This window comes from Schistocerca gregaria, chromosome 1 (assembly GCF_023897955.1).
Source record: "Schistocerca gregaria isolate iqSchGreg1 chromosome 1, iqSchGreg1.2, whole genome shotgun sequence".
NCBI classification, from domain to species: Eukaryota; Metazoa; Arthropoda; class Insecta; order Orthoptera; family Acrididae; genus Schistocerca; species Schistocerca gregaria.
The window spans coordinates 820,994,586-821,019,795 of record NC_064920.1 but is presented as its reverse complement, the minus strand read 5'-3'; the positions used below and the strand labels follow the sequence as shown (position 1 = coordinate 821,019,795).

Genomic DNA, 25,210 nt, shown 5'->3' with positions numbered 1-25,210 from the left:
GTATGTAAACAGTTTTACGTTTATCGGTGCCAGGAAACAATTGCCAGCATGTGCAGCATATGCAGTTCACAATTTTGTTGGAGCACAAACAGCAAACAATAAAATCTGCACTTGACACCTGGTGGAGACAACTGTTCTCGTATCTGCGAAAGAAGATGCCTGACAGTTGCAATGGGCTAGGCGCGTCTGCTTCGACCAATCATATGTCATGTTTTTATACGCTTTTTTATCGCAGCGCCGTTGTTATCGCAGCTATGTATAATACACGACTTGTTTTTGCCTACAACCGTTTGCGCTTTGCAGTTGAAGGTTGCAACGGCTTTATCACCTGTCAGATATTCTTTCTCTGACTCTACTGTAAGGAAGCTGCTGAAGTATCATGTGAAGATAGAATATTAACTCAGCTGATAGCCAGGACCAGCGATGTTTCCACTGTTATTTTTTATTTTTCACTTGAGTTATTTAGTCGTGAACTATCTCCAATTATTAAATTGTATTTTTCATAATGTGATTTCCCGAAAACACCTGCGTTCATGAGTGGGCGTCAGTGCTATGCTCGGAAATAGGGCAGAATGCGACACTGTGAAAGGCTGCACTCGCCTTCGTAGGCAAGTGACTTCCGTCTCACCTTAGGTTGCCGATAGAGCAGGCAGTTTCGAAGTGCCTGGGAACTGAGCTGCTGGTGAGTTTTCCCTCACAATAACAGGTAGACAACGCACAGCGCGAGACTGCAGTTGCTTCATGGTACACCTGCAGAAACCTTAAATTTAAATATAAATGAAAGCTATAATATATTAAAGTAGCAAATCAGTCGGTCGTACGGTTTGGCCATTTGAGTCAAAATAATATGATAAAAAACTTTAAACACGCAAGTGACACAGATAATAATATTCGTTTAAGGCAACCAGTGAGATACCCTGTCCATATCCTATACCGTGGTACCATTAAATTGCAAGGAAGCACAGTTTAGATAGTAAAATAGCCAATCGTTATATACACAACAGTTAATTGACGATTGATGCAAACATTGCCAGAGACAAACAAATTAATACCACCAAATACAGGAGGCGGACAGAAATATAGGACTTCCACCAACACAAATCATTACCGTAGCTAATATGGTGTAGGAAAAACATTGGCATGTGAAACAGCTTCTAGTGGCCTCGGAATGGATAAACAGGCCTATAGGTCCTGTATAATTTTCAAGGAAATCTTATAATATTCTTCCTGCAAAATAGTGCCAAATCCAGGCCACAGTGATTGAGCTGAATAGCTTTCATGTGTCTTTCTCTCCAAAGATTTTTTTGTGGTTTTAGGGCGTCCAACTACTGTGGTCATTAGCGCCCAGACTAAATTATGAATGCACTGCGAGGCACAATGTTAAAACAGAAACGAAAAAGGACAACACTATAAAAGGCACATTAACAGGCAAGGGATTAAAAGAAAACAGCATAATCAAATGTCCTTAGGCAGCTTTGTCAAGTGGATAAAACGAAGAACGCGAGCAGCTGCTCCTGGGTCATCCGCTAAAATTGCATCCAGAGTACATGGCAGGCCAAGATCAATGCGCAGTGCATTAAAATTCGGACAGGAAAATTTGGCGTACCGTCAGTAATTGTCCACATGGGCAGAACTGCGCCGGCGCAGCCGTCAGCAGATGGCGGTGGCTGAACCGGCAGTGTCCAATCCGTAACCGGGCCTAAACGACCTCTTCCCGCCGAGAAGGGCGTGAAGAGGTTGTCCAAGCCGTGGGGAGAGGTTTCAAGGCCCGAAGCTTGTTTGCAGTAAGTGTAGACCAATCGGCATTCAACAGCGACAAATGACAATGACCCTGCTAAAATTAGATGAAGGCACACAACAAGAAGCTGTCCGAGGCATGAGGACCGCAATCTCCAAAGTAGACCAGAAAGGAGCAGTAATATTGACGCTTGGTGATTGTGGTGACCAGGGAAGATGCGACAATTTAACCTCGTGCTCACAAAACCAGTCCTTGAAGATGCGTCATAGAACACATCGTCACCATTGGCTGCTCACGCTCCAACATCGTGCAGCCCGCTTCCAGTGGTGTCGCGACAGGCGTGAATGGAGGGACGAATGGAGACGTGTCGTCTTCAGCGATGAGAGTCGCTTCTGCCTCGGTGCCAATGATGGTCGTATGCGTGTTTGGCGCCGTGCAGGTGAGCGCCACAATCAGGACTGCATATGACCGAGGCACACAGGGCCAACACCCGGCATCATGGTGTGGGGAGTGATATCCTACACTGGCCGTACACCTCTGGTGATCGTCGAGGGGACACTGAATAGTGCACGGTACATCCAAACCGTCATCGAACCCATCGTTCTACCATTCCTAGACCGGCAAGGGAACTTGCTGTTCCAACAGGACAATGCACGTCCGCATGTATCCCGATCCACCCAACGTACTCTAGAAGGTGTAAGTCAACTACCCTGGCCAGCAAGATCTCCGGATCTGTTCCCCATTGAGCATGTTTGGGACTGGATGAAGCGTCGTCTCATGCGGTCTGCACGTCCAGCACGAACGCTGGTCCAACTGAGGCGCCAGGTGGAAATGGCATGGCAAGCCGTTCCACAGGACGACATCCAGCACCTCTACGATCGTCTCCATGGGAGAATAGCAGCCTGCATTGCTGCGAAAGGTGGATATACACTGTACTAGTGCCGACATTGTGCATGCTCTGTTGCCTGTGTCTATGTGCCTGTGGTTCTGTCAGTGTGATCGTGTGATGTATCTGACCCCAGGAATGTGTCAATAAAGCTTCCCCTTCCTGGGACAATGAATTCACGGTGTTCTTATTTCAATTTCCAGGAGTGTAATAGAACCCAGCACGTTGCCCTCGACAACGAGAGTGCGTCAGAAATTAGGGTATCACCAGGAGTGCCCCAGGGACGCTATTATTTTTTACATACATTTGAGATCAGCTAGAGAGAGTGATCAGCAATCTCTGGTTGTTTGTTGATACTGTGGTGTACAGGAAAGTGCTCAAGTCGAGTACCTGAAGGAGGATACAAGATAAGTTAGATAAAATTTCTAGTTGGTGTGATGAATGGCACCTAGCTCTAAATGCAGAAAAATATATGTTACTGCAGATGAATATGAAAAACATAACAGCGATGTTCAAATACAGCACTAGTAGTAGCGTTCTGCTTGACACAGTCGTGTCGCTAAAAACATCTACGTGTACCATGGCAAATTGATATGGAATGGAACAAGCATGTGAGGACTGCAGTGGGGAAGGCAAATTGTCCACCTCAGCTCGTTGGAGAATTTTAGGGAAGTGTGGTTCATCTGTAAAGGAGACCGCATATACGACGCTAGTATAACGTATTCTTCAGTACTTCTTGAGTCTTTGGAATCCACACCGGAAGACACTGAAGCAAATCAGAGGCATCCTGCCAGATTTGTGACCGGTTGATGTGAGCTACATGCAAGTATTGTGAATATGCTTTGGGTACTCGAATGGGAATCCCTGGAGGGAGGGGGACATTCTTTTCAAATAACACTATTGAGAAAATTTAGAGACCTGCCATTTGAAGCTGACTGCAAAGTGATTCTAGTGCTGCCAACATACATTTCGCATAAGCCCGTGAAGATACAATGCGAGGATTTACGGGTCATATGGAGATATAGAGACAGTCGCTTTTCCCTCAGTCTATTTATAAGTGGAACAAAAAAGCAAATGAGTAGTAGTGGTACATGTATATCTACATCTACAACCACAAACCACATAGTGGTTGTAGATGTAGATATACATGTACCATGCACGTTGATTTCACATTCTGAAACTTCTTTAATTTGCATCAGGTTGTAGCTTGGAATGGTTAGTGAATATCAAGATATAGTTGGTGTCAAGATGTACTGGTGCAGAGAAACGTACAGTCTTAAAAGCCCATCATTCGTCAGTGTTAATGTTTGTTTAATTAAGCCACTGCTTATTAATTTTAGTTACTGCTTTCTACTGCATTATTTATATAGTGGGACCTTGCATAGTGGGCATAGTTCGTTCCAGAATCTTACTTGTACTGCGCAACACTCGTTAAGCAAAACAATTTATCCCATATAAATTAATGTAAAATACGGTGATGTTTTCCATGCAGAAAAGATACTAAAAGTTTCATCTCATCCATGCCATTTATTCAAAGAAAATTATTAATACAGTATTATGTACGATACATAACTAATTGTTTTTACTAGGAAGCTATCTATAATCATTTGTTTCAGCAGATGGTTCAACACTTGGCGAAAATGCGACCAGCATTATCGTCGAATACATTTGTAGTGAGCAAGGCCACTGCTTTATTGGGATGATGATTTTCATTGTACGATACAACCGATTCCCATGCTTTCAGTATTTCTCTTATTGCACCAGAAGATTGCTGCTTTGGTGTTACCGCCACCTCCTCCTCTGAACTCCTCTCCACAGAATTCTGGTGGGAAACACACTGCAGCTCCATAAGCTCTTTGGCGGTCATTTCTCAGCTGTGATCTTCCACAGGCTCATTAATGTCATTGTTATCCATTTCTAGTACCATGTTCTTGGCCAAAGACGCAGTCTCGTTGACTACAGGCTGCACAGGTACTGACTCAAATGCTTCAGAGTCATATTCGACAACGCACTATGGCGAATGCTTCTTCTATGTAGAAGTGAGATTTCTCTTGGTAACCCCTTCCCACGTCTTTTCGAACATCTTGACGCACGCAACTGCGAGAGGGAGAGTGGTAGGATAGTTTCAATCAACTCAAAGCAATGCTCGAAGTCTGTTCGTCCAGAGGCTCGATTAACGGAGTGGCGTTGGCAGACAGAAATTGGATCTCGATGAATTGAAATTCTTCAAGGAGGTGGTATTGTAGGGCTTGAGAATGAGCAGGGGTATTGTCCGTAACAAGCGACTTGGTGTGGCAGATTCATCTCAAGCAAATATTTGTTCACTGAAGGACCAAACACTTCATTGATTCAATCCCAAAAAATATTACACGTCACCCAAGCCTTGTTGTTTGACGTCAGCATCACATTTGACCCGCTGTTTTGGACTTTACACGTTTTGAAGGCTCGCTGAGTTTCTGAATGGTACTGGTAAACAAGCAGTGGTTTAATTTTTCATCGCTGCTTTCATTGGCACAGAGTAGTATGGTAGGTAGGGTGAGATGGTCTTTCATTGGCTTGTGACTGGGCAACGCATTTTCATCTGCTGTTGTAAAGCTATGTCTCGTCATCTTTTTTCATAACAGACCCGTCTCGTCACAACTAAAAACCTGCAGCGTTAGACAACCCTCAGAATCTACGAGCATATTGAAGTTTCAAATGAAGAGCTGGCTGCTTCGCTGTGCCTCAAAATGCTGTGGATGCCGGTTCTTTTCTTAAACTTCTCGAACCACCCACAGCTTCCCTTAAACACTTGGCCGCTGATGATCCTGGAGTTTTCTTAACGAGGTCGGCGAAAATCATTCTCGCCTTCTCACAAATGATGTTCTCATTAATAGTGTCATCTTGCAATTGCTTTTCATTTATCCATAGAAGGAGCAACTTTTAGATATCGCCCAGAATACTAAACCGTTGTTTAAATACTCTTGTCACTCCGTTTGAAGCATCTGTCTCCTTAATCTTGTCTCTGTACTTGAGGATACTGTAGCGCAAATTGTTGATCTAGACTGACTGCATGTGCATGCTAAATCAGCAACGCACACGTTTTTCAATGATTTGTTTTAATTTCTGAGGTCATTGTCTTTCTCTTATGGTCGTCTTCTTGCCGCTTTATCTTCGGGGACATATCTATGAAGATTATTACAATTTGCACACAAAAAATCATTGTTTCAACACAAGTTTAGAAAACTGTGTGATCACAAGCTGCACTAAGATAGTAGCAGAAAGAGCACTAAACTCAGACTGCAGTATGTACGAAAGATATTGTTCATATACTGCTGCCAACAATGAATGTTGTTCGTATTGTTGAACGTTTTTCCTGCTAGCTCTAACGGCTGATAACGTCACATTAAATTGTTGTCACTCGTAATCTGAAACATCGCTCATTAAGCGAGTCATTTTCGTTTCTACAATTTGTTTTGCTCGAATTTCATGTTAAGGTATGCGCTCGTTAAGCGAGGTTCCACTGTGTTACTGAACGTAAGTTCGAGCTCACAGCTAGACATTGTGGCACAGCAACACATGTGCTCACAACAGTGTAACTCAACGTATATTAATTTTGCACTAGCCGATTACCACGCACTCATTTATCTCAGTCTGAACAGGAAACAGAATCAGATACATTTATTTATTTATTTATTTATATAGCATCCAATAGTTGTGTAAAATCAGAGCAATTTTGGTTACATGTATTTAAAAGCATAATATACAAATTCTAAAGAAAGACTGACTATGATATTAATTCAACACAAAAGTCTTTAAATACTAATTTTTGTGTGTAGTACATTACTACTTGTGCACACTTTTATAACAAACACTGCTGTTGCCAACCAATTAACATAACCTTTAAATCCATGAATCTAGTTATTCAGATAACTTGTAGAATATGTGATTCATGATGAATGTTTTTAATCTGCTTTTGAACTGTTTGATATCCTTTGCTTTACATTAGATGTAATAATTACTGAAAACAGAATAGCCAACAAATCTAATACCAGACTACAAGTACCTGGAGACTTATGTTTTTAATTCTTTCTTGCCATTCAACTTTATTGATCACTACATTACCTTACCTACACTATATTACCTTACCTAATTTTCAGTATGTCTGTGGCATACTCATATATTCCCATAGGACTGAAGTTAATAAGGACCCAAAAACTGAAGCAGGTAAATTAACACCAGAAGTTCTGAATGATCTCATTTGTGGCCATACATTTGTAATCCAGTAATTTTTCTAACTTCGCTGCTGCAATAAACAGCAACAAGGTTTTGTTTTCAGAAATTCAAACTAAAATTGCAAATAGGTAAGTTGTTGCTTTTCTACACTAATATTGCACCAAGTATAAATTTTTATGTTTTCTCATAGCTAATGTCCGTTCTTGCTTGTTTGCTTGGAAAGTGGAGTGAGTTTCATAACTTATACTTTATCATTTTTTAAATAATTACATTAGCTGATGAATTCATTTGTTTACAGCTTATAAGAGTTTATTTATTTTTGTACTTCATCATTATAAACTCTAAAATTAAATCTGTTATGATAGTGAGTGGATCTGGAATAAATCATATTATTTGTAATTTGTAACAAATTGGAACTGATGCTTTGCTGCAGTTGTAAATTCTCTGTAATGATCAGATGAAACTTTCATGCATTACACTGTTTATCATTTTATTAATGCATGTCTGCTAATATGACATTACTTGAAGAATAACAACCCGAGAGCCTGTCCTGGAACAGGGCAATAAAATCATTTGATCAGATGTACAACCTGAAAATAATCTGTTGAATTATAACACTACCTGATTTAGCTTACTAACACATTAGGTTGTAGTGACCTACATTTAGGTTGAGCAACTCAAATTACCTTTGGATACTGGCAATTTTTGTATTATGATTACACCACCATTCTGTTGCTGAATGTGTTCTGCAATATAAGAGCAAACACAACAGTATTTTTTTCTTCTTATTTCCTTGCTCAATCATCCAGATCTGCCCCCCCCCCCAAAAAAAAACAACACTAGCAAATAAATATTTTTTTCCACCCAACTCAACTTATTATTTCTTCATATGTTTAAGTATCCTAAATTTCATCCCTGTCATCCCTCCTACCTCTTGCTATTGACTGTGATATTTACACTTCTTATTTCTAATTTACTCTTTGGAGTTTTCTTTCATTTACTTATGTTTCTGTCATCTCTTGTCTGTATGTTTCTTTCAAACATTATTTATGGTATTATTAATTATTCATATTTGTAAAGTTATCTTTTCAGTTGCTTTTTATTTTTTTACTTCTTTTATTTTTTTCTTTTTTATCCATAGCTTGTAGTTACTGCTAACTATGGTCCAGTCCCTATGTTTCTTACTAGGATGTTTTGCAGATTGTATAAGGGGCGACCAAAAAGTTTCTATTTGAGGATGTTGCTGCACTGGATATGCAATGTAGCATGATTCCAATGTGGGTATAGAAGCACTGACATTTACATAAAGGATTAATATGGCATTCTTGTATTTCTGGTGTGCATACAGTAAATGTGGAAGTGTGAACTGTGGCAGCATTGTTAACAAATGCTTCTAAACAGGACCAACTTGCAGTTATTCTTTTCTTGGCTGCCAAAGCACAGACAGTGGTAAATAGCCATGGGAGAATGAAGAATGTGTATAGGGCAGCATGTCTGTTCAAAACCATCATTGTGGATTGGTGTGCCAAGTTCTATGCTGCTGCTTTATGATAACACATGTTCCCATATTGCAAATGTCGCAACACATGTTATGAAGTGCGAGACTCTCCAGCACTCATCCTGTAGGCTTGATATCTGCCCATGTGATTATCATGCCTTCAGTCCCTTAAAAACAGCCTTGAATAACTGACAATCCCGTCAGACAAGTATGTGCAGTTATGGAATGCTTCACGGTGTTTTACCAAATGGACATCTTCAACCTGGTGCATCTGTGGGATGATTGTGTCAGTGCTTATACCTAGTGATTTTTCTTAGTTGGCATGCTGATTCTCGACTGTACAGCCATCGAATAAAAACATTTTGATCACCCCATATAGATGTTCCATGTCTTGAATCTTATGTCTTACATTTACAATTACTCCTATTTTTTTTGTATCCCTGTCTCATATTAGTAACGCTTGTCAGCGTTTTAATTCTACCTATATTAAATATTATCAATAAAATGACTAATTTTAAATGCTTGGAATATTATGTCAGTCAGTTCATTTCTATGTAGTCCTAATTTTAGTGATGATTACATATCCAATTCCCCTATTTAACAGTGATTCATTGTGTTTGTTTTTATTTTTTGCTGTGAATGTTGCATTTAATATTAATATTTCTTGTTACTTAATTTGTAATCTGCGTTGCTCACTTGCCGAATATAACTGTCAAAACTGAAGGCTTCATTTTGGTTCAGATGACAGTTCATTGAAAAAATAAAGAAATGTCTAGTAAGTCATATGGATTTTAAATCGATTTATGAGTAGATGTATTGGATAGCACAGCAACATTAAAAACCTTGGATTGACTGGTTATAAACTTATAGTTTGATTTAGTTCATAGACTAAAAGCTTGTTGTATCATAGCTCATGCTGCATCCAGGCAGAGGAATCAGAAACTCATCTTCCTTAACATTTCAGGTGTGTCCTATATCACTGCTAAATTTGAAAGAGCACATCTCATGATAATCGAGCTGCAAAACGGCATTCAGATTAAAAATTAGACTTGTGTTTATGGAGATAAGAAGTTCCTTATTCCTTTAGTGGTAGCACTCCAACACACAATGAACCTGCAATGTTTCACCTATTCTGACAATTTGCTAGTAGTTCAATGAGGACATTAATTAGATGCTAGAAGGCTGTAGGTGGAAAGTGAAAGTAACCATTGTTGAGACTCTAAGTGATCAACAGGCACCCAAGCAAGACTGAACCCATCACTACGTTGTTAGCCACTTTTCTTCTTTAGAGCTAACAGACCAGAAAAAAAAGAAATAAAAACCACAAAAAAAAAAGAAATAAAAACCACACACACACAAACAAAAACCACAGCTATGTTGTCTCAGTACTGTAGCCCTATAAGTCTGTTATACATTTTCTTCAGGGGCCCTCTATTAGATTTAATTGTAATCAATATCCATTAGAAATACCTGGAGGTAATCACAGTTCTAGTGTTGTCTAAAGCCTTGTCATTCAGCGCCAATTGTGGAATAACATTTTTATATATCAATAATGGTTGCTGTTGTTGTTGTGGTCTTCAGTCCTGAGACTTTTTTCAAGCAGCTCTCCATGCTACTCAATCCTGTGCAAGCTTCTTTATCTCCCAGTACGTACTGCAGCCTACATCCTTCTGAATCTGCTTAGTGTATTCATCTCTTGGTTTCCCTCTGCTATTTTTACCCCCCACGCTGCCCTCCAATACTAAAATGGTGATCCCTTGATGCCTCAGAACACGTCCTTCTTCTAGTTAGGTTGTCCCGCAAACTCCTTTTCTCCCCAATCCTATTCAATACCTCCTCATTAGTTATGTGATCTACCCATCTAATCTTCAGCATTCTACTGTAGCACCACATTTCAAAAGCTTCTATTCCCTTCTTGTCCAAACTCTTTATAGTCCATGTTTCACTTCCATACATGGCTACACACAATACAAATAGTTTCAGAAACGACTTCCTGACACTTAAATCTATACTTGCCAGTCTACATTTTATGTCCTCTCTACTTCGACCATCATCAGTTATTTTGCTCCCCAAATAACAAACCTCCTTTACTGCTTTAAGTGTCTTATTTCCTAATCAAATTCCCTCAGCATTGCCCGACTTAATTCGACTACATTCCATTATGCTCGTTTTGCTTTTGTTGATGTTCATCTTATATCCTCCTTTCAAGGCACTGTCCATTTCGTTCAACTGCTCTTCCAAGTCCTTTGTTGACTCTGACAGAATTACAATGTCATCAAAAAACCTTAAAGTTTTTACTTCTTCTCCATGGATTTTAATATCTACTCCGAATTTTTCTTTTGTTTCCTTTACTGCTTGCTTAATATACAGATTGAATAACATCGGGGAGAGGCTACAACCCTGTCTCAGTCCATTCCCAACCACTGCTTCCCTTTCATGTCCCTTGAGTCTTATAACTGCCATTTGGTTTCTGTACAAATTGTAAATAGCCCTCAGCTCCCTGAATTTTACCCCTGCCACCTTCAGAATTTGAAAGAGAGTATTCCAGTCAACATTGTCAAAAGCTTTCTCTAAGTCTACAAATGCTAGAAACGTATGTTTGCCTATCTTTAATCTGTTTTCTAAGATAAGTTGTAGGGTCAGTAATTGTCAGTAGTGCCTCACGTGTTCCCATATTTCTATGGAATCCGAACTGATCTTCCCCGAGGTCGGCTTCTACCAGTTTTTCCATTCGTCTGTAAAGAATTCGCGTTAGTATTTTGCAGCCATGACTTATTAAACTGATAGTTAAGTAATTTTGACATCTGTCAACACCTGCTTTCTTTGGGATTGGAATTATTATATTCTTCTTGAAGTCTGAGGGTATTTCGCCTATCTCATACATTTTTCTCACCAGATAGTAGAGTTTTGTCAGGAGTGGCTCTCCCAAGGCTGCCAGTAGTTCTAATGGAATGTTGTCTACTCCTGGGACCTTGTTTCAGATTAGGTCTTTCAGTGCTCTATCACTCTTCACACAGTATCACATCTCCCATTTCATCTTCATCTACATCTTCTTCCCTTTCTATAACATTACCCTCAAGTACGTCGCCCTTGTATAGACCCTCTATATACTCTTTCCATCTTTCTGCTTTCCCTTCTTTGCTTAGAACTGGGTTTCCATCTGAGCTCTAGATATTCATACAAGTGGTTCTCTTTTCTCCAAAGGTCTCTTTAATTTTCCTAGTGAGATAAGCCTCTAAATCCTTACATTTGTGCTTGTCAATAATGATATCAGGACAGATATCATTTGTCATACAGAGGAAACATCAAATAATGAAGAGGCCCATAAGAAGTCAGAAACAATGACTGTGCAGCTATAAAACTTCTATTCTGCATCACCAGCATGTCTCCCATTCTCTCCTGATGTTGAGTCAGAAGTGTTGGTTATTCTCAGTTGAGCAGAAGAGGAAAGGGGTAGACAGAAGACGTCATCATAAGAAGTCAGGAATGGGTCATATGAAGTGAGTGTGGGTAATATGAAGGCTATTCACAGTTGCTTAGAAGAGGTGTAGAGGCACTTTCCCCACAGACTTTCTACACATGGGCTTCTCTTTTGCAGTGATAAGTGATACTTCTCCCATTTTCACTAAAATCTTACAAAATCCTTTCTTTATACCACAGAAAGACATCTTGCATAATACATGGGGTCCCTTGGGAAGTAGTATATTTTCGGTTGGCCACTGCACTAAAATGTAGATGAGCTCACACTTTCTACCACATCTTATTAGATCCCCTTAGCATGCTATTCAGTTCAGTATGAAACTTGCCCATTACAATTGCATATTGAGACAGTAGAAGAGTTGTGTCACATGGACATTGTAGCAGCTGTCCAACACACAAATCATCTTGGAAGGGACCACCATTTCTTTGTTACAGACAGAAAGATAATGTTCAGGTGGATAAAACAATGGCATGAGACAGGTTTTTTAATCAATGAGTAGCATAAGAGGCCTGAAATGACGTTTTGAATGCTGGAAAATATCTGTTGAGTTCATGCAGCTCTGCAGCGAAGCCCGTAGCTATCCCTCAGTTGCCATTTCATAACGTTACTAATCCCTTGCAGGTCTTTGTGGGTGACCATGAATGAGGAGATTAATGTTTAACGTCCCATTGACAATTAGGTCATTAGAGAATAGGAAAGGGTGTTGGAGGAAAGTGGCCATGCCCTTTCGAAGCAACCACCCTGGAATTCACCTTAAGCAATTAGGAGAATCATGGAAAACCTAAATCAGATATGATTGTGAAACAGAATCTAAAGTTTCGCCCTTGTTGCAAGTGGTTCAACAGTTATGGCCATGAGATAAAGTGAGTAGGGGCAATTTCTCCCTAACATTATGGGGCAGAATTGACCAGGATGACACATGTCAGACAAATGTTATGCCTGAAGAGGCAAACTTTCATATCAGTGGGCTTGTCAAAGAAATCCACTACTGTACAGCTACACTAGTGGTGACAAACAGCTGGATACAGCATCTGTCATAAAATATCTGTGTTAACTATCCAGAGCAACTTTAAATGGAATGAACACCTAAAACACATAGTAGAAAGAGCAGATACCAGACTCAGATTCATCGGAAGAATCCTAAGGAAATGTAACCCATCCACAAAAGAAGTGACTTATAAGGCACTTGTTTGCCCAATTCTGGAATATTGTTCATCTATCTGTGATCCGAATCAAGTAGGACTGATAGAAGAGATAGAGAAGATACAACGAAGAGTGGTGTGTTTCATCACAGAATCGCTTAGCTGGTGAGAGAGCGTTATGGAGATGCTAAACAAACTCCACTGGCAGACGTTACAAGAGAAACATTGTGCATCACGGAGAGATTTACTACTGAAATTTCGAGACAGCTTTTTTCAGGAGGAGTCGGACAATATATAACTCCCCCCCCCCCCCCCCCCCCCCCCCCCCACACACACACACACACACATTTCGCATATTGACCACAAGCAGAAAATTCGAGAAATTAGAGCTAATATAGAAGCTTACCAACAGTCCTTCTTCCCAATTCACTGTTCACGAGTGGCACTGGGTTGGAGAGATCAGATAGTGTTTCCAAAAATACCCTCTGCCACACACCATTAAGTGGCTTGTGGAGTGCGATGTAGATATAGATGATAATGTGAACAAAACCTCTGATACCTTTTGGACAAAAAGGATGGCCAGTAAAGTCATCTGATCTCTCTGTCCCTCATTTCTTTTACGTGGAATCTTCTCAAAGACCAAGGTTTTTTACTGTGACACCACAATACTCATGAGCCGAAAGGCGCAATCTGGGAAGGGACAGAGGCCATTCTCAAGAAATGATTAAGGATGTAATGAGGAGCTAACGCAAATGTCTTCAGGGTCGCATTGACAGTGATGAAAGCCATTTGTGTCATGCTTTTCAAGAAATAAACTTTTGTTTGGTTTTTCAATAATGGCAATGAGTTTTGAACTGTTGTCTACAAGTTACATTGATATAAATATGTACTAGACCTCATAATAACCAAAAGAAAATGTACTATTTCCTATGGGCCACCCTGTACAATCCCATGCTGTTTATGTTTCTGTTCCCATATCCATGCCAGTGTGAAACATTACATACAAGGCCAACTCCATTCATGGAGCCACTACCTCCTATTTCATTGCTATCAATTGGTATCCCATAATTTGAGGTAGAACTACCTATGAAAGTAGCCATATCATAAATCAGCTTTACTGGAATCACTACTAATTGCCTGTCTATTCAGATGAATGGCCATCACAAAGTTGTGGCTTGAAACAGACTCTTATCCTGAACAGATGAATTACAATATCTTGATCACAATATTTTTTTCATTACTTCCACATGATTCTCTTTGTACAGCTGGCCATGTTTAGTCTGTGATATGCAACACAAATTGGCATAACCTCTGAGTAACAGATAGTGACATAGAATGCAATGAAATTTGAAATGATAATGATAATTGAGTGTAATAGAATTGTTGCAAATATTGTAGCATGACAACCAAGTGTCAAGGTGACCTCAAGGTAAGCGTGTTAGGACTGCATCTGTGCTATGTCTTCATTTTCAGTCTTCACTAAGCAGTACATGTGGGTAAAAGCCTACCTCTGCATCTAGATTCATACTCTACAAACTCCTGTGTGGTGCATGGTGAAGGGTACATTGTGCCATTATTTGTCACTTCCTTTCCTGTTCCATTTGCAAATAGAGCAAGGGAAAAATGGCTGTCTATATGTCTCTGTACAAGCCCTAATTTCTCTTATCCTTTTATCTTTACATGATATGTCCATTGGTAGAATCATTCTGCAGTCAGCTTTAATGCCAGTTCTCCTAAAGTTTCTTCCATGAAAAGAATGCCATCTTCCTTCCATGGATTCCCTCTTGAGTTCACAAAGCACTCGTGTGTTAATAGAACCTACTAGTAACAAATCTAGAATCCCCCCTCTGAAAAGCTTCAGCATCTTCCTTTAATCCAATCTGTTGGGAATCCAATACACTCAAGCAGTACTCAAGCATCAGTCACCCTAGTTTTCTACGTATGGTCTCCTTTACTGACGGACCACACTGTCCTAAAATTCTCACAGTGATCTGAAGTCGATCATTTGCCTTCCCTACCACAACCCTTATGTGCTTGTTCCATTTCATATTACTTTGCAGTGTTATGCCTTGATATTTAATCAACGTGTGTGTATCAAGCAGTACACTACTAATGCTGTACCCAAACATGATGGGATTTTTTCCTACTCATCTGTATTAACTTACATTTTTCTGCATTTTGAGCATCTATCACACCAACTAGAAATTTTGTGTAAGTCATCTTGTATCCTCCTACTGGCACTCAATGTTGACACCTTCCTGTATGTCACAGTTTTGTCTGCAAATGGCCATAGATTGCTATTCACCCTGTCCATCAGATCATTTATGAGAGAATAAGAGTGGTCCTATTACACTTCCATGGGGCACTCCTGATGATACCCTTTTCTCTGATGAACACTTGCTGCTGAGCTTAATGTACTATGAACTGAGGCTCGGTGCTGAGGCTAATGTACTGGGTTCTATTATTTAAGAAATTTTCAAGCCATTCAAATAATTGGAAACCTATTCCATAGACTCATGCTTCTGTTAACACTGTGCAGTGGGTCACCATGTCAAACACTTCGAGAAATATAAGAATACAGAACCTGCCCGTTGCCCTTCATCCATGGTTTGTATGATATCGTGTGTGAAAAGGTCAAGATGAATTTTGCATGAGTGATCCTTTCTAAATTCTTGCTAATTTTTTGACAGAAGCTCTTTTGTATCAAGGAATTTATTATATTCAAACTAAAAATATTTCAAGAATTGTGTAACAAACTGATGTTACAGACACTTGTCTGTAATTTTACAGGTCCAGTCTTTATCCTTGTTATATACAGGAGTCACCTGCACTTTTTTCCAGTCTTTAATGTTTTTGGACTGGACAAGAGATTTGTTATAAATGCAAGCTAGGTAAGGGCCCAGTGCCATAGAAAACTCTCTGTAAAACCAAATTGTGGTTCCATTCCTACCAGGTGAATTATTTGTTCTCGACTCTTTAAGCTGCTTCTCTATCTTAGTGATGTCTCCATATAAAAATCTGTTGATGTTCAAATGATGGTATGTTTATACAATCTTCCTGCATGAGTGGTTTCTTAAATATTTTTTATTGCTCGCCAGACTGGTTAATGAGTGACTGGATAGAAATCTTTGACCCACTTAATGATTTTATATAGAACAAGAATTTTTTTGTGTTCTCAGCAGGATTTCTTATATGGTTAATGGTGGTAGCCACTGTATGCTTCTTGCATCAATCTTTTTAACATTGTATGAATTTCTACTATCTTTGCCTGTCATTATTTGCATGTTATTATTTGAACCAAAAGTGCAACAAACAGTCTCTGCTACCTCAGAAATTTTTGAATTTTGTTATTAAACCTCAGTGGATCTTTTCTGTACTTAATCCACTTATCGGCACATACTTCTTCTGGGGATGATTTACTATTCATTTAAACTTTACCCGAAATTCCTATATGTCCATCATAACGTAACTAAATGCTGTCCATTTATTTCCTAAGAGGGACACTAACAAGAGCATATCTGCTCTTTCTAGCCAAAATATTCTCCTGCCTCCTTGTTGGTTTTGTTAACTGTAGCAACCATTGGTTCTGTGATGTCATCACTGTCACTAATCCCTGCCTTTTTATCGATACCATTGATAAGGTCAGGACTGTTTAAAACTAAAAGATCTAAAATGTTTCCATTATGTGTGGGCTCTTGAATTAGCTACTATAGACTTTTTCAGAAAACTGTTCAAAAGTACTTCACAAGACTGCCTATCTGTACCACATGCAATGAATGCACTTATGTCCCTGTCTATACTAGGTAGGTCAAAGTTACATCCAACTAATACTGTATGGTCTGGGTATTTCTATGTTAATGAGCATAGACTTTCTTTCATTGATTCTAAAACTGTCATTGTATTAACAGATGGTCAGTGAAAACATCCTATAATTAACTTTAGTTCACCTAGACCTAAGTGTCACTTGTTAATAATATTAATAATTCCTGATAAATTATAATGGTATAGGGTTTGTTGTCATAATACTATGAAAATAAGTAGAATATACACTGATGAGCTGAAACATTAAGACCAGCTGCTTAATTGCATATTCGTCATCCTTTTCAACACAATACAGCAGCAATTCTGCATGGCATCGGCTCAAGAATTCCTTGGTAGATTTCTGGAGGTATGTTGCATGAGATTTCTGTGTACAGATAATGCAATTTCCGTAAATTATGGGCCAGTGGTTTGGGAGTGCAGAACTAGCACCCATCGAATTCAGATCAGGTGAATTTGGTGGCCAGTATGTCAATTTCAGTTCACTATCATCCTTCTCAAACTACAATAGCATGGTTATGGCCTTGTAACATGGACAGCTATCCTGCAGGAGGACGTGATCACTATTAGGGAACATATCAGGCATAAAGTAATGCAAGTGATCTGAATTAATGTTCACGCAGTCCACATCTATCATGGGGCCTTCAGTACTACCAGAGATCCCATGGAAGCCCAGGTGATGTACCCCATAGCAAAATACTGTCCTCACGTGTCAGCATCTGCAGTGGGTGCATGTTTCAAGCAGCCATTCAGTTGAATAATGGAGTATGTGGTCAAACCCATACACCTGATGTAATAAGAAACGTGATTCATCTTACCAGATGACACATTTCCGTAGATCCACAGTCCAATCTTTGGTGATTTAACACTGCCTCCAGTGTAATGTGTCACCAATAAGTGTTGGACATTGTGCCCTGAAACACTTAAGCCTACATTAGCATTTACTCTGCCATCAGCTCTACAATAGACTGCTGCCTGTCATGCTTTACACAGCAGGTGGCTGTCTGAGCTCTATGTTCCGTGATAAGACAGAAACATCCAGCACCTTGGCACCTCCTCTGGTTTCAATTACCTTCAACCACTTCCCACAATGCTCATGATGGTAGTACATGAGCATCTGTCCAGCTTCGTCATTTCTGTGTTGTTCATTCCTATGTGCAGGTCCATGGCAACCTGCCCTTTGACAAAGTTTCTTATGTTAGTTGATTCCCGCATTTGTGGTCCATGGTCTCACACAAATGGTTCCTCATGTAACTTAATGGTTTGCTTCTATTTTGCTTTGTCCTACCTTTCTGCTCTCTTGTGTGTAGGCTTGGCACAGCACTCGGTCAACTCTGTGGGATCTGTCCCTATCTTTTTACTGCTGTCTACTTCGACTGCTCTCATTTTCCTTACCTTGACGTGTACACACAATGCCACCAAGCAACATTCAGTCTCATAGTGGGCTGTGGTCATAATGTTTTTGTTGGTCAGTGTATAAGGACGTTTTCACAAGGCACAATGATAGGACATGTGGTAGGCTGTGCCCTTTCTGAAGGAACCTGGCATTTGCCTAAAATTACTTAGGAAGGCTAGAGAAAATGTAAATCCAAATGGCTGGATAGAGCAAACTCCATTCTCCCAAATAAGTCAGTGTCCAACTTCACTGTCTCATTCATTTAACCCTTTGTTCATATACAATTTACTCAATGTGACTTATAATACAAATATAGTTTTGCTGAGTTTCTTTGCATGTCTCTGCACTATCATTGCATGTGAGTGCACATTGCACATCATCATCATCATCTTCTTCTTCATCATCATCATCATCATCTTGAACAGTGTCCAGCCTCAGGTTGGGTCTGTTTGGAACATAAGCCTCACCATCTAGTTCTGTTTTCCCATCATCCTTTCACGTTCACTCTTGTCCAGCCCTTGTCCCTTTTTTCAACACACTCCTCCACACCTTTTGGCCCTCTGTCCCTTGGTCTTCCTCTTGGTTGTTTCCTTCACATTTCTGTTTCATTTGTCTCCTTGGGATTCCTCTTTGTTTTCCATTCTCTTTAAGTGCCCATATCATCACAGCTTTGGTGTTTCTATCCTGCTCTGCAAGAATTCCTCTTTCACTGTTTCCATTACCCTTTCATTCCTCGTCCTATCTCTCCTTGTTACTCCTATCCTACTTCCGAAGATCTTCATTTCACATTTCTATAATTTGTTTACATCTCTCTTCTCTATTACCCATGTTACAAAAATGCATACACCTTTGCACAATCAAATTCTTGGACACTGCGAGATGCTTGATTTTGACAAGTGTGATATCTCTGTCAAAGATGTATATTGATGTCTTAAACCATCCCCACAACGACAAAAACTTCACACAGAGCAAAAGGACCAAACTTAGTTTGACCTTTTTTGTAAAGTTATGCATGAGCTTAGAGGGGGGAGGTGTTACACATGAGCTAGTGGGGACTCACCCAAGTTTGTTTACAAGTGATACATGCAGGATATACCTCAGTGCAAGCTAACTTAATTCCATGTTCCAAAGCAAAATCTAGCCCATGCTGTATCAAAGTTCTGCTTATGACAAACATTGTCAATGGTAGTAGCACCTAAGCCAAATCAGCCAAATCGGTTGCACACTCTTCACACACCACACAGATTGCACAACAACTGACTGAGGCCATTTCTGGCCTGGTTTGAATGCTGAATTCATCAGAGGCCACGCCTGATGACAAGCCCATCTGAGTAGCGATGTCACAGTGGTCATAGTGATGTTGCACCAGCTAACTCGTTTCCATAGTAATGTCAGGTGGCTTCACTACAAACTCAGTGTCCAGCATGCACAGGGACAGTGAATGCATGGCCTATCAATGTTTCTGACTTTAATTTACAGCAGGAGATGCCAGAAAAATTATCGCTGTGATAAAAAGCTTGTTGCAGATGAGCATTTTTACTCCCCTCAATAGTTGTAAGTTTTATTACTTTCTGTTTCACTTAATAACTGTTATTCATGGGTTATGCTAATTTGTGTCATGCACAACAGATCAAAAAATGATCATGTGGCCAAAGCAAGTCATGAGAAAACAATAACATAAAAATTATTTTGTTCAAAGGGAGTAATAATTCATCTTTTCTGAACTTAAATGGTCATAAAGAGCATTCAAGACTTTATGGCTAAGAGTGTTACTAACTGATTGTGCTAGTTGCAGGGCAAAGTGTTTGGTGTTAAATGCTCAGTACACTTATTGATTAATAATTTTATGTAATCCTCTAATCTTGGTTCTCTATTCAAGTCCTAACTTCTTTGAACCACACAGGTGGGAGTTGGCCCCAACACATAATACAAACCTACAGCCCTCCTAATCTGAGCTATTCCTAATTACTACCACCCACTTCCCACTGTTCCCGTTCTGTGCAACCTGTTGCATGTACTCCCCATGACCCCCCCCCCCCTTTCTCCTCCAATATCCTCTTTCATTAGTGTCATGCTATTCCCTACCACTTACTTTATTTTTGTTTGTGATTCTCTAGTCACAACATATCCTTATTTGAACCCACCTTCTCTCTTCCTGTGAATCTTCTAAACTAGTTTAACATATCTTTATTTCCCCCAACCTTACTGTCCCCCCCCCCTCCCAAATCTCTCTCTCTCTCTCTCTCTCTCTCTCTCTCTCTCTTACCTTTCTAGATTCTCCCTTTCTACAACACTGCCTGCTCCTCCACTGATTCCATATGAAACAACTATTGAACACAACTAGGTTTCAATATGAGATGAGAGATTGTGTATAATCTTAGTGTGCATGCTCTAACTTGTAAATTAAAAGTTGACCAACAATTCCCAGTTCCATTATATGTGCCTGTCTGTGGTAAAGTGTGGCATCTATACAGTAAGTGATGATATGTCCTATCTTCACTTCAAAATTTTTCATTGTTGTTATTGTGATCTTCAGCCCAGAGACTGGTTTGATGCAGTTCTCAATGTTTCACTCTATCTATTGCTGTCTCAGATTGTGTCCTATCAGTAGATCCCTTCTTTTAGTCAAATTGTGGCACAGATTTCTTGTCTCCCCAGTTCTATTCACTACCTCCTCATTAGTTATGTGATCTACCCATCTAGTCTTCAGCATTCTTCTGTAGCACCACATTTCAAATTCTTCTATTCTAAACTGTTTATCGCCCATGTCTCACTATCATATATGGCTTTACTCCAGACAAATTCCTTCAGAAAAGACATTACATTTGATGCTAATAAATTTCTCTTCATCAGAAGCACTTTCTTTGCCACTGCCAATATATATTTTACACCCACTCTACTTCAACCATCATCAGTTATTTTGCTAAATTCCTCTCCTGTGCTAGCCTCTTCATCTCAAAGTAGCACATGCAACCTACGTCCTCAATTATTTGCTGGATGTATTCCAATCTTGTCTTCATCTACAGTTTTTGCCCTATGCAGATCCCACTAGTACCATGGAAGTCATTCCCTCACATCTTAACAGATGTCCTATCATCCTCTCCCTTCTCCTTGTCAGTGTTTTCCACATATTCCTTTTCTCTCTGATTCTGTGCAGAGCCTCCTCATTCCTTACCTTATCAGTCCATCTAATTTTCAACATTCATCTGTAGCACCACATCTCAAATGCTTCAGTTCTCTTCTGTTCCGGTTTTCCCACAGTCCATGTTTCACTACCATACAATGCTGTACTCCAGAATACATTCCCAGAAATTTCTTCCTCAAATTAAGGCCAATATTTGATATTAGTAGACAACTCATGGCCAGAAATGACCTTTTTGCCATTGCTAGTCTGCTTTTGATGTCCTCCTTGCTCTGTCTGTCATTGGTTATTTTACTGCCTAGGTAGCATAATTCCTTAACTTCAGTTAAGTTTCTTGCTGTTCTCATTTCTGCTACTTCTCATTACTTTCATCTTTCTTTGATTTACTCTCAATCCTTACTCTGTACTCATTAGACTGTTCGTTCCATTCAGCAGATCATGTAATTCTTCTTCACTTTCACTCAGAGTAGCAAGGTCATCAGCGAATAGTATCACTGATATCCTCTCACCGTGAATTTTAATTTCCCTCCTGAACCTTTCTTTTATTTCCATCATTGCTTTCTTGATGTACAGATTGAACAGTAGGGGGAAAGGCTACATCCTTGTCTTACATCCTTTTCAATACGAGCACTTTGTTCCTGGTCATCCACTCTAATTATTCGCTGTTGGCTGTTGTACATATTGTGTATGACCTATCTCTCCGTATAGCTTACCTCTACTTTTTTCAGAATTTCAAACATCTTGCATCAGTGTACATTGTCGAGTGCTTTTTCCAGGTTGACAAATCATATGAATATGTCTCGATTTTGCTTTAGTTTTGCTTCCATTATTAACTGCAATGTCAGAATTGCCTCTCGTGCCTTTACCTTTCCTAAAGCTGAACTGATCATCATCTAGTACATGCTCAATTTTCTTTTCCCTTCTTTTGTATATTATTCTTGTAAGCAACTAGGATACATGAGCTGTTAAGCTGATTGTGCAATAATTGTTGCACTTGTCAGCTCTTGCCATCTTCGGAATTGTGTGGATGATGCTTTTCTGAAAGTCAGATGGTATATCGCGAGACTCATACATTCTACACAACAACATGAATAGTTGTTTTGTTGCCACTTCCCTCAACAATTTTAGAAATTCTGGTGGAATGTTAGCTATCCTAAGAAACTTTGGTCTTATGTCAAAGTGGTAGGTGCATCAAAACAAAATGTCCAGCCACTCTGTGATCAAAGTGGTACTGAAACAGAGGATGACAGACTAAAGGCCAAAATATTAATTGTATTTTTCCAAAGCTGTTTCACAGAGGAAGACTGTACTGTAGTTCCTTCTCTAGATTGTCGCACAGATGACGAAATGGTAGATATCGAAATAGACAACAGAGGGATAGAGAAACAATTAAAATCATTCAAAAGAGGAAAGGCTGCTGGACCTGATGGGATACCAGATAGATTTTACACAGAGTATGCAAAGGAACTTGCCCCCCTTCTTGCAGCGGTGTACCGTAGATCTCTAGAAGAGCGTAGCGTTCCAAAGGATTGGAAAAGGGCACAGGTCATCCCCGTTTTCAAGAAGGGACGCCGATTAGATGTGCAGAACTATAGACCTATATCTCTAACGTCAATCAGTTGTAGAATTTTGGAACACGTATTATGTTCGAGTATAATGACTTTTTTGGAAACTAGGAATCTACTCTGCAGGAATCAGCATGGGTTTCGAAAAAGACGATCGTGTGAAACCCAGCTCGCGCTATTCGTCCACGAAACTCGGAGGTCCATAGGCACGGGCTCAGAGGTAGATGCCGTGTTTCTTGACTTCCACAAGGCGTTCGATACAGTTTCCCACAGTCGTTTAATGAACAAAGTAAGAGCATATGGACTATCAGACCAATTGTGTGATTGGATTGAAGAGTTCCTAGATAACAGAATGCAGCATGTCATTCTCAATGGAGAGGAGTCTTCTGAAGTAAGAGTGATTTCAGGTGTGCCGCAGGGGAGTGTCGTAGGACCGTTGCTATTCATAATATACATAAATTACCTTGCGGATGACATCAGAAGTTCACTGAGGCTTTTTGCAGATGATGCTGTAGTGTATCGAGAGGTTGTAACAATGGAAAATTGTACTGAATTGCAGGAGGATCAGCAGCGAATTGATGCATGGTGCAGGGAATGGCAATTGAATCTCAATGTAGACAAGTGTAATGTGCTGTGAATACATAGAAAGAAAGATCCCATATCATTTAGCTAAAATATAGCAGGTCAGCAACTGGAAGTAGTTAATTCCATAAATTATCTGGGAGTACGCGTTAGGAGTGATTTAAAATGGGATGATTATATAAAGTTGATTGTCGGTAACGCAGATGCCAGACTTAGATTCATTGGAAGAATCCTAAGGAAATGCAATCAGAAACAAAGGAAGTAGGTTACAGTACGCTTGTTCGCCCACTGCTTGAATACTGCTCAGCAGTGTGGGATCCGTACTAGATAGGGTTAATAGGAGAGATAGAGAAGATCCAACAGAGAGCAGCGTGCTTTGTTACAGGATCATTTAGTAATCACAAAAGCATTACGGAGATGATAGATAAACTGCAGTGGAAGACTGCAGGAGAGACGCTCAGTAGCTCGGTAATGGTTTTGTTGAAGTTTCGAGAACTTACCTTCACCGAGGAGTCAAGCAGTATTTTGCTCCCTCCTATGTATATCTTGCAAAGAGACCATGAGGATAAAATCAGAGAGATTAGAGGCCACACAGAGGCATACCGACAATCCTTCTTTCCACAAACAATACGAGACCGGAATACAAGGGAGAACCGATAGAGGTACTCAAGGTACCCTCCGCCACACACCGTCAGATGACTTGTGGAGTATGGATGTAGATGTAGATGTAGATGTAGATGTAGATCCCTACTGCTTTATTTGATCTTAAGTCCTCCAAAGCTCTGTTAAATTCTGATTCTAGTACTGGATCCCCCCCTATCTCTTCTAAATCAACTCCTGTTTCTTCTTCTATCACATCAGACAAATCTTTCCACTCATAGAGGCTTTCAGTGTATTCTTTTCACCTATCTGCTATCCCCTCTGCTTTTAACAGTTCCTGTTGCAGTCTTAATGTTATCATCCTTGTTTATAAGGTCGCTGAAGGTTGTTTTGACATTCCTGTATGCTGAGTCTGCCCTTCTGACAGTCATTTCTTTTTTGATGTTTTCACATTTTCCTGGAGCCATTTCATCTTAGCTTCCCTGCACTTCCTGTTTATTTCATTCCTCAGCAACTTGTATTTCTGTATTCCTGAGTTTTTTGAAAGATTTTTACACTTCCTCCTTTCATCAATCAACTGAAGTATTTCTTATGTTACCCATGGTTACTTCACATATACCTCCTTTCTACCTATGCTTCCTTTACCAACTTCTGTGATGGCCCCTTTTAGAGATGTCCATTCCTCTTCAACTGTACTGTCTACTAAGCTATCCCTTATTTCTGTATCTACAGCCTTTGAGAACTTCAACCATATCTCGTCGTTCCTTAGTAGTTCTGTGCCCCACTTCTTTGCATATTGATTCTTCCTGACTAATGCCTGAAACTTCAGGCTAGTCTTCATCACTACTACATTGTGATCTGAGTCTATCTGCTCCTGCGTATGCCTTACAATCCAGTATCTGATTTCAGAATCTCTGTCTGACCATGATGTAATCTAACTGAAATCTTCCCGTATTGCCTGGCCTTTTCCAACTATAAATCCTCAGCTTGTGATTCTTGAACACAGTATTCACTATTACTAGCTGAAACTTGTTACAGAACTCAAGTAGTCTTTCTCCTCTCATTCCTTGACCCAAGCCCATATTCTCCTGTAACATTTTCTTCTGCTCCTCCCCCTACAAGTGCATTCCAGTCTCCCATGACTAT

General features: G+C 39.8%; 1 protein-coding gene across 7 annotated transcripts in view; it reads left to right on the top strand.

Moving 5' to 3' along the window:
* The window catches only part of LOC126270992 (uncharacterized), an 83,657-nt gene that overhangs the window by 4,859 nt on the left and 53,588 nt on the right, over positions 1-25,210 (top strand). For 2 of the 7 annotated variants that reach the window (XM_049974117.1, XM_049974119.1), the window contains exon 2: positions 6,764-6,967. The exons of 2 other annotated variants lie outside the window; for them this stretch is intronic. Coding sequence is in view for 1 of the 5 variants with exons in the window: in XM_049974122.1 (XP_049830079.1) it covers positions 6,765-6,830 (66 nt within the window). In the remaining 4 variants the exon portion in view is untranslated. The remainder of the gene's footprint in view (positions 1-6,763; positions 6,968-25,210) is intronic. 3 more of the 7 variants (XM_049974120.1, XM_049974116.1, XM_049974122.1) reach the window with 2 other exon arrangements.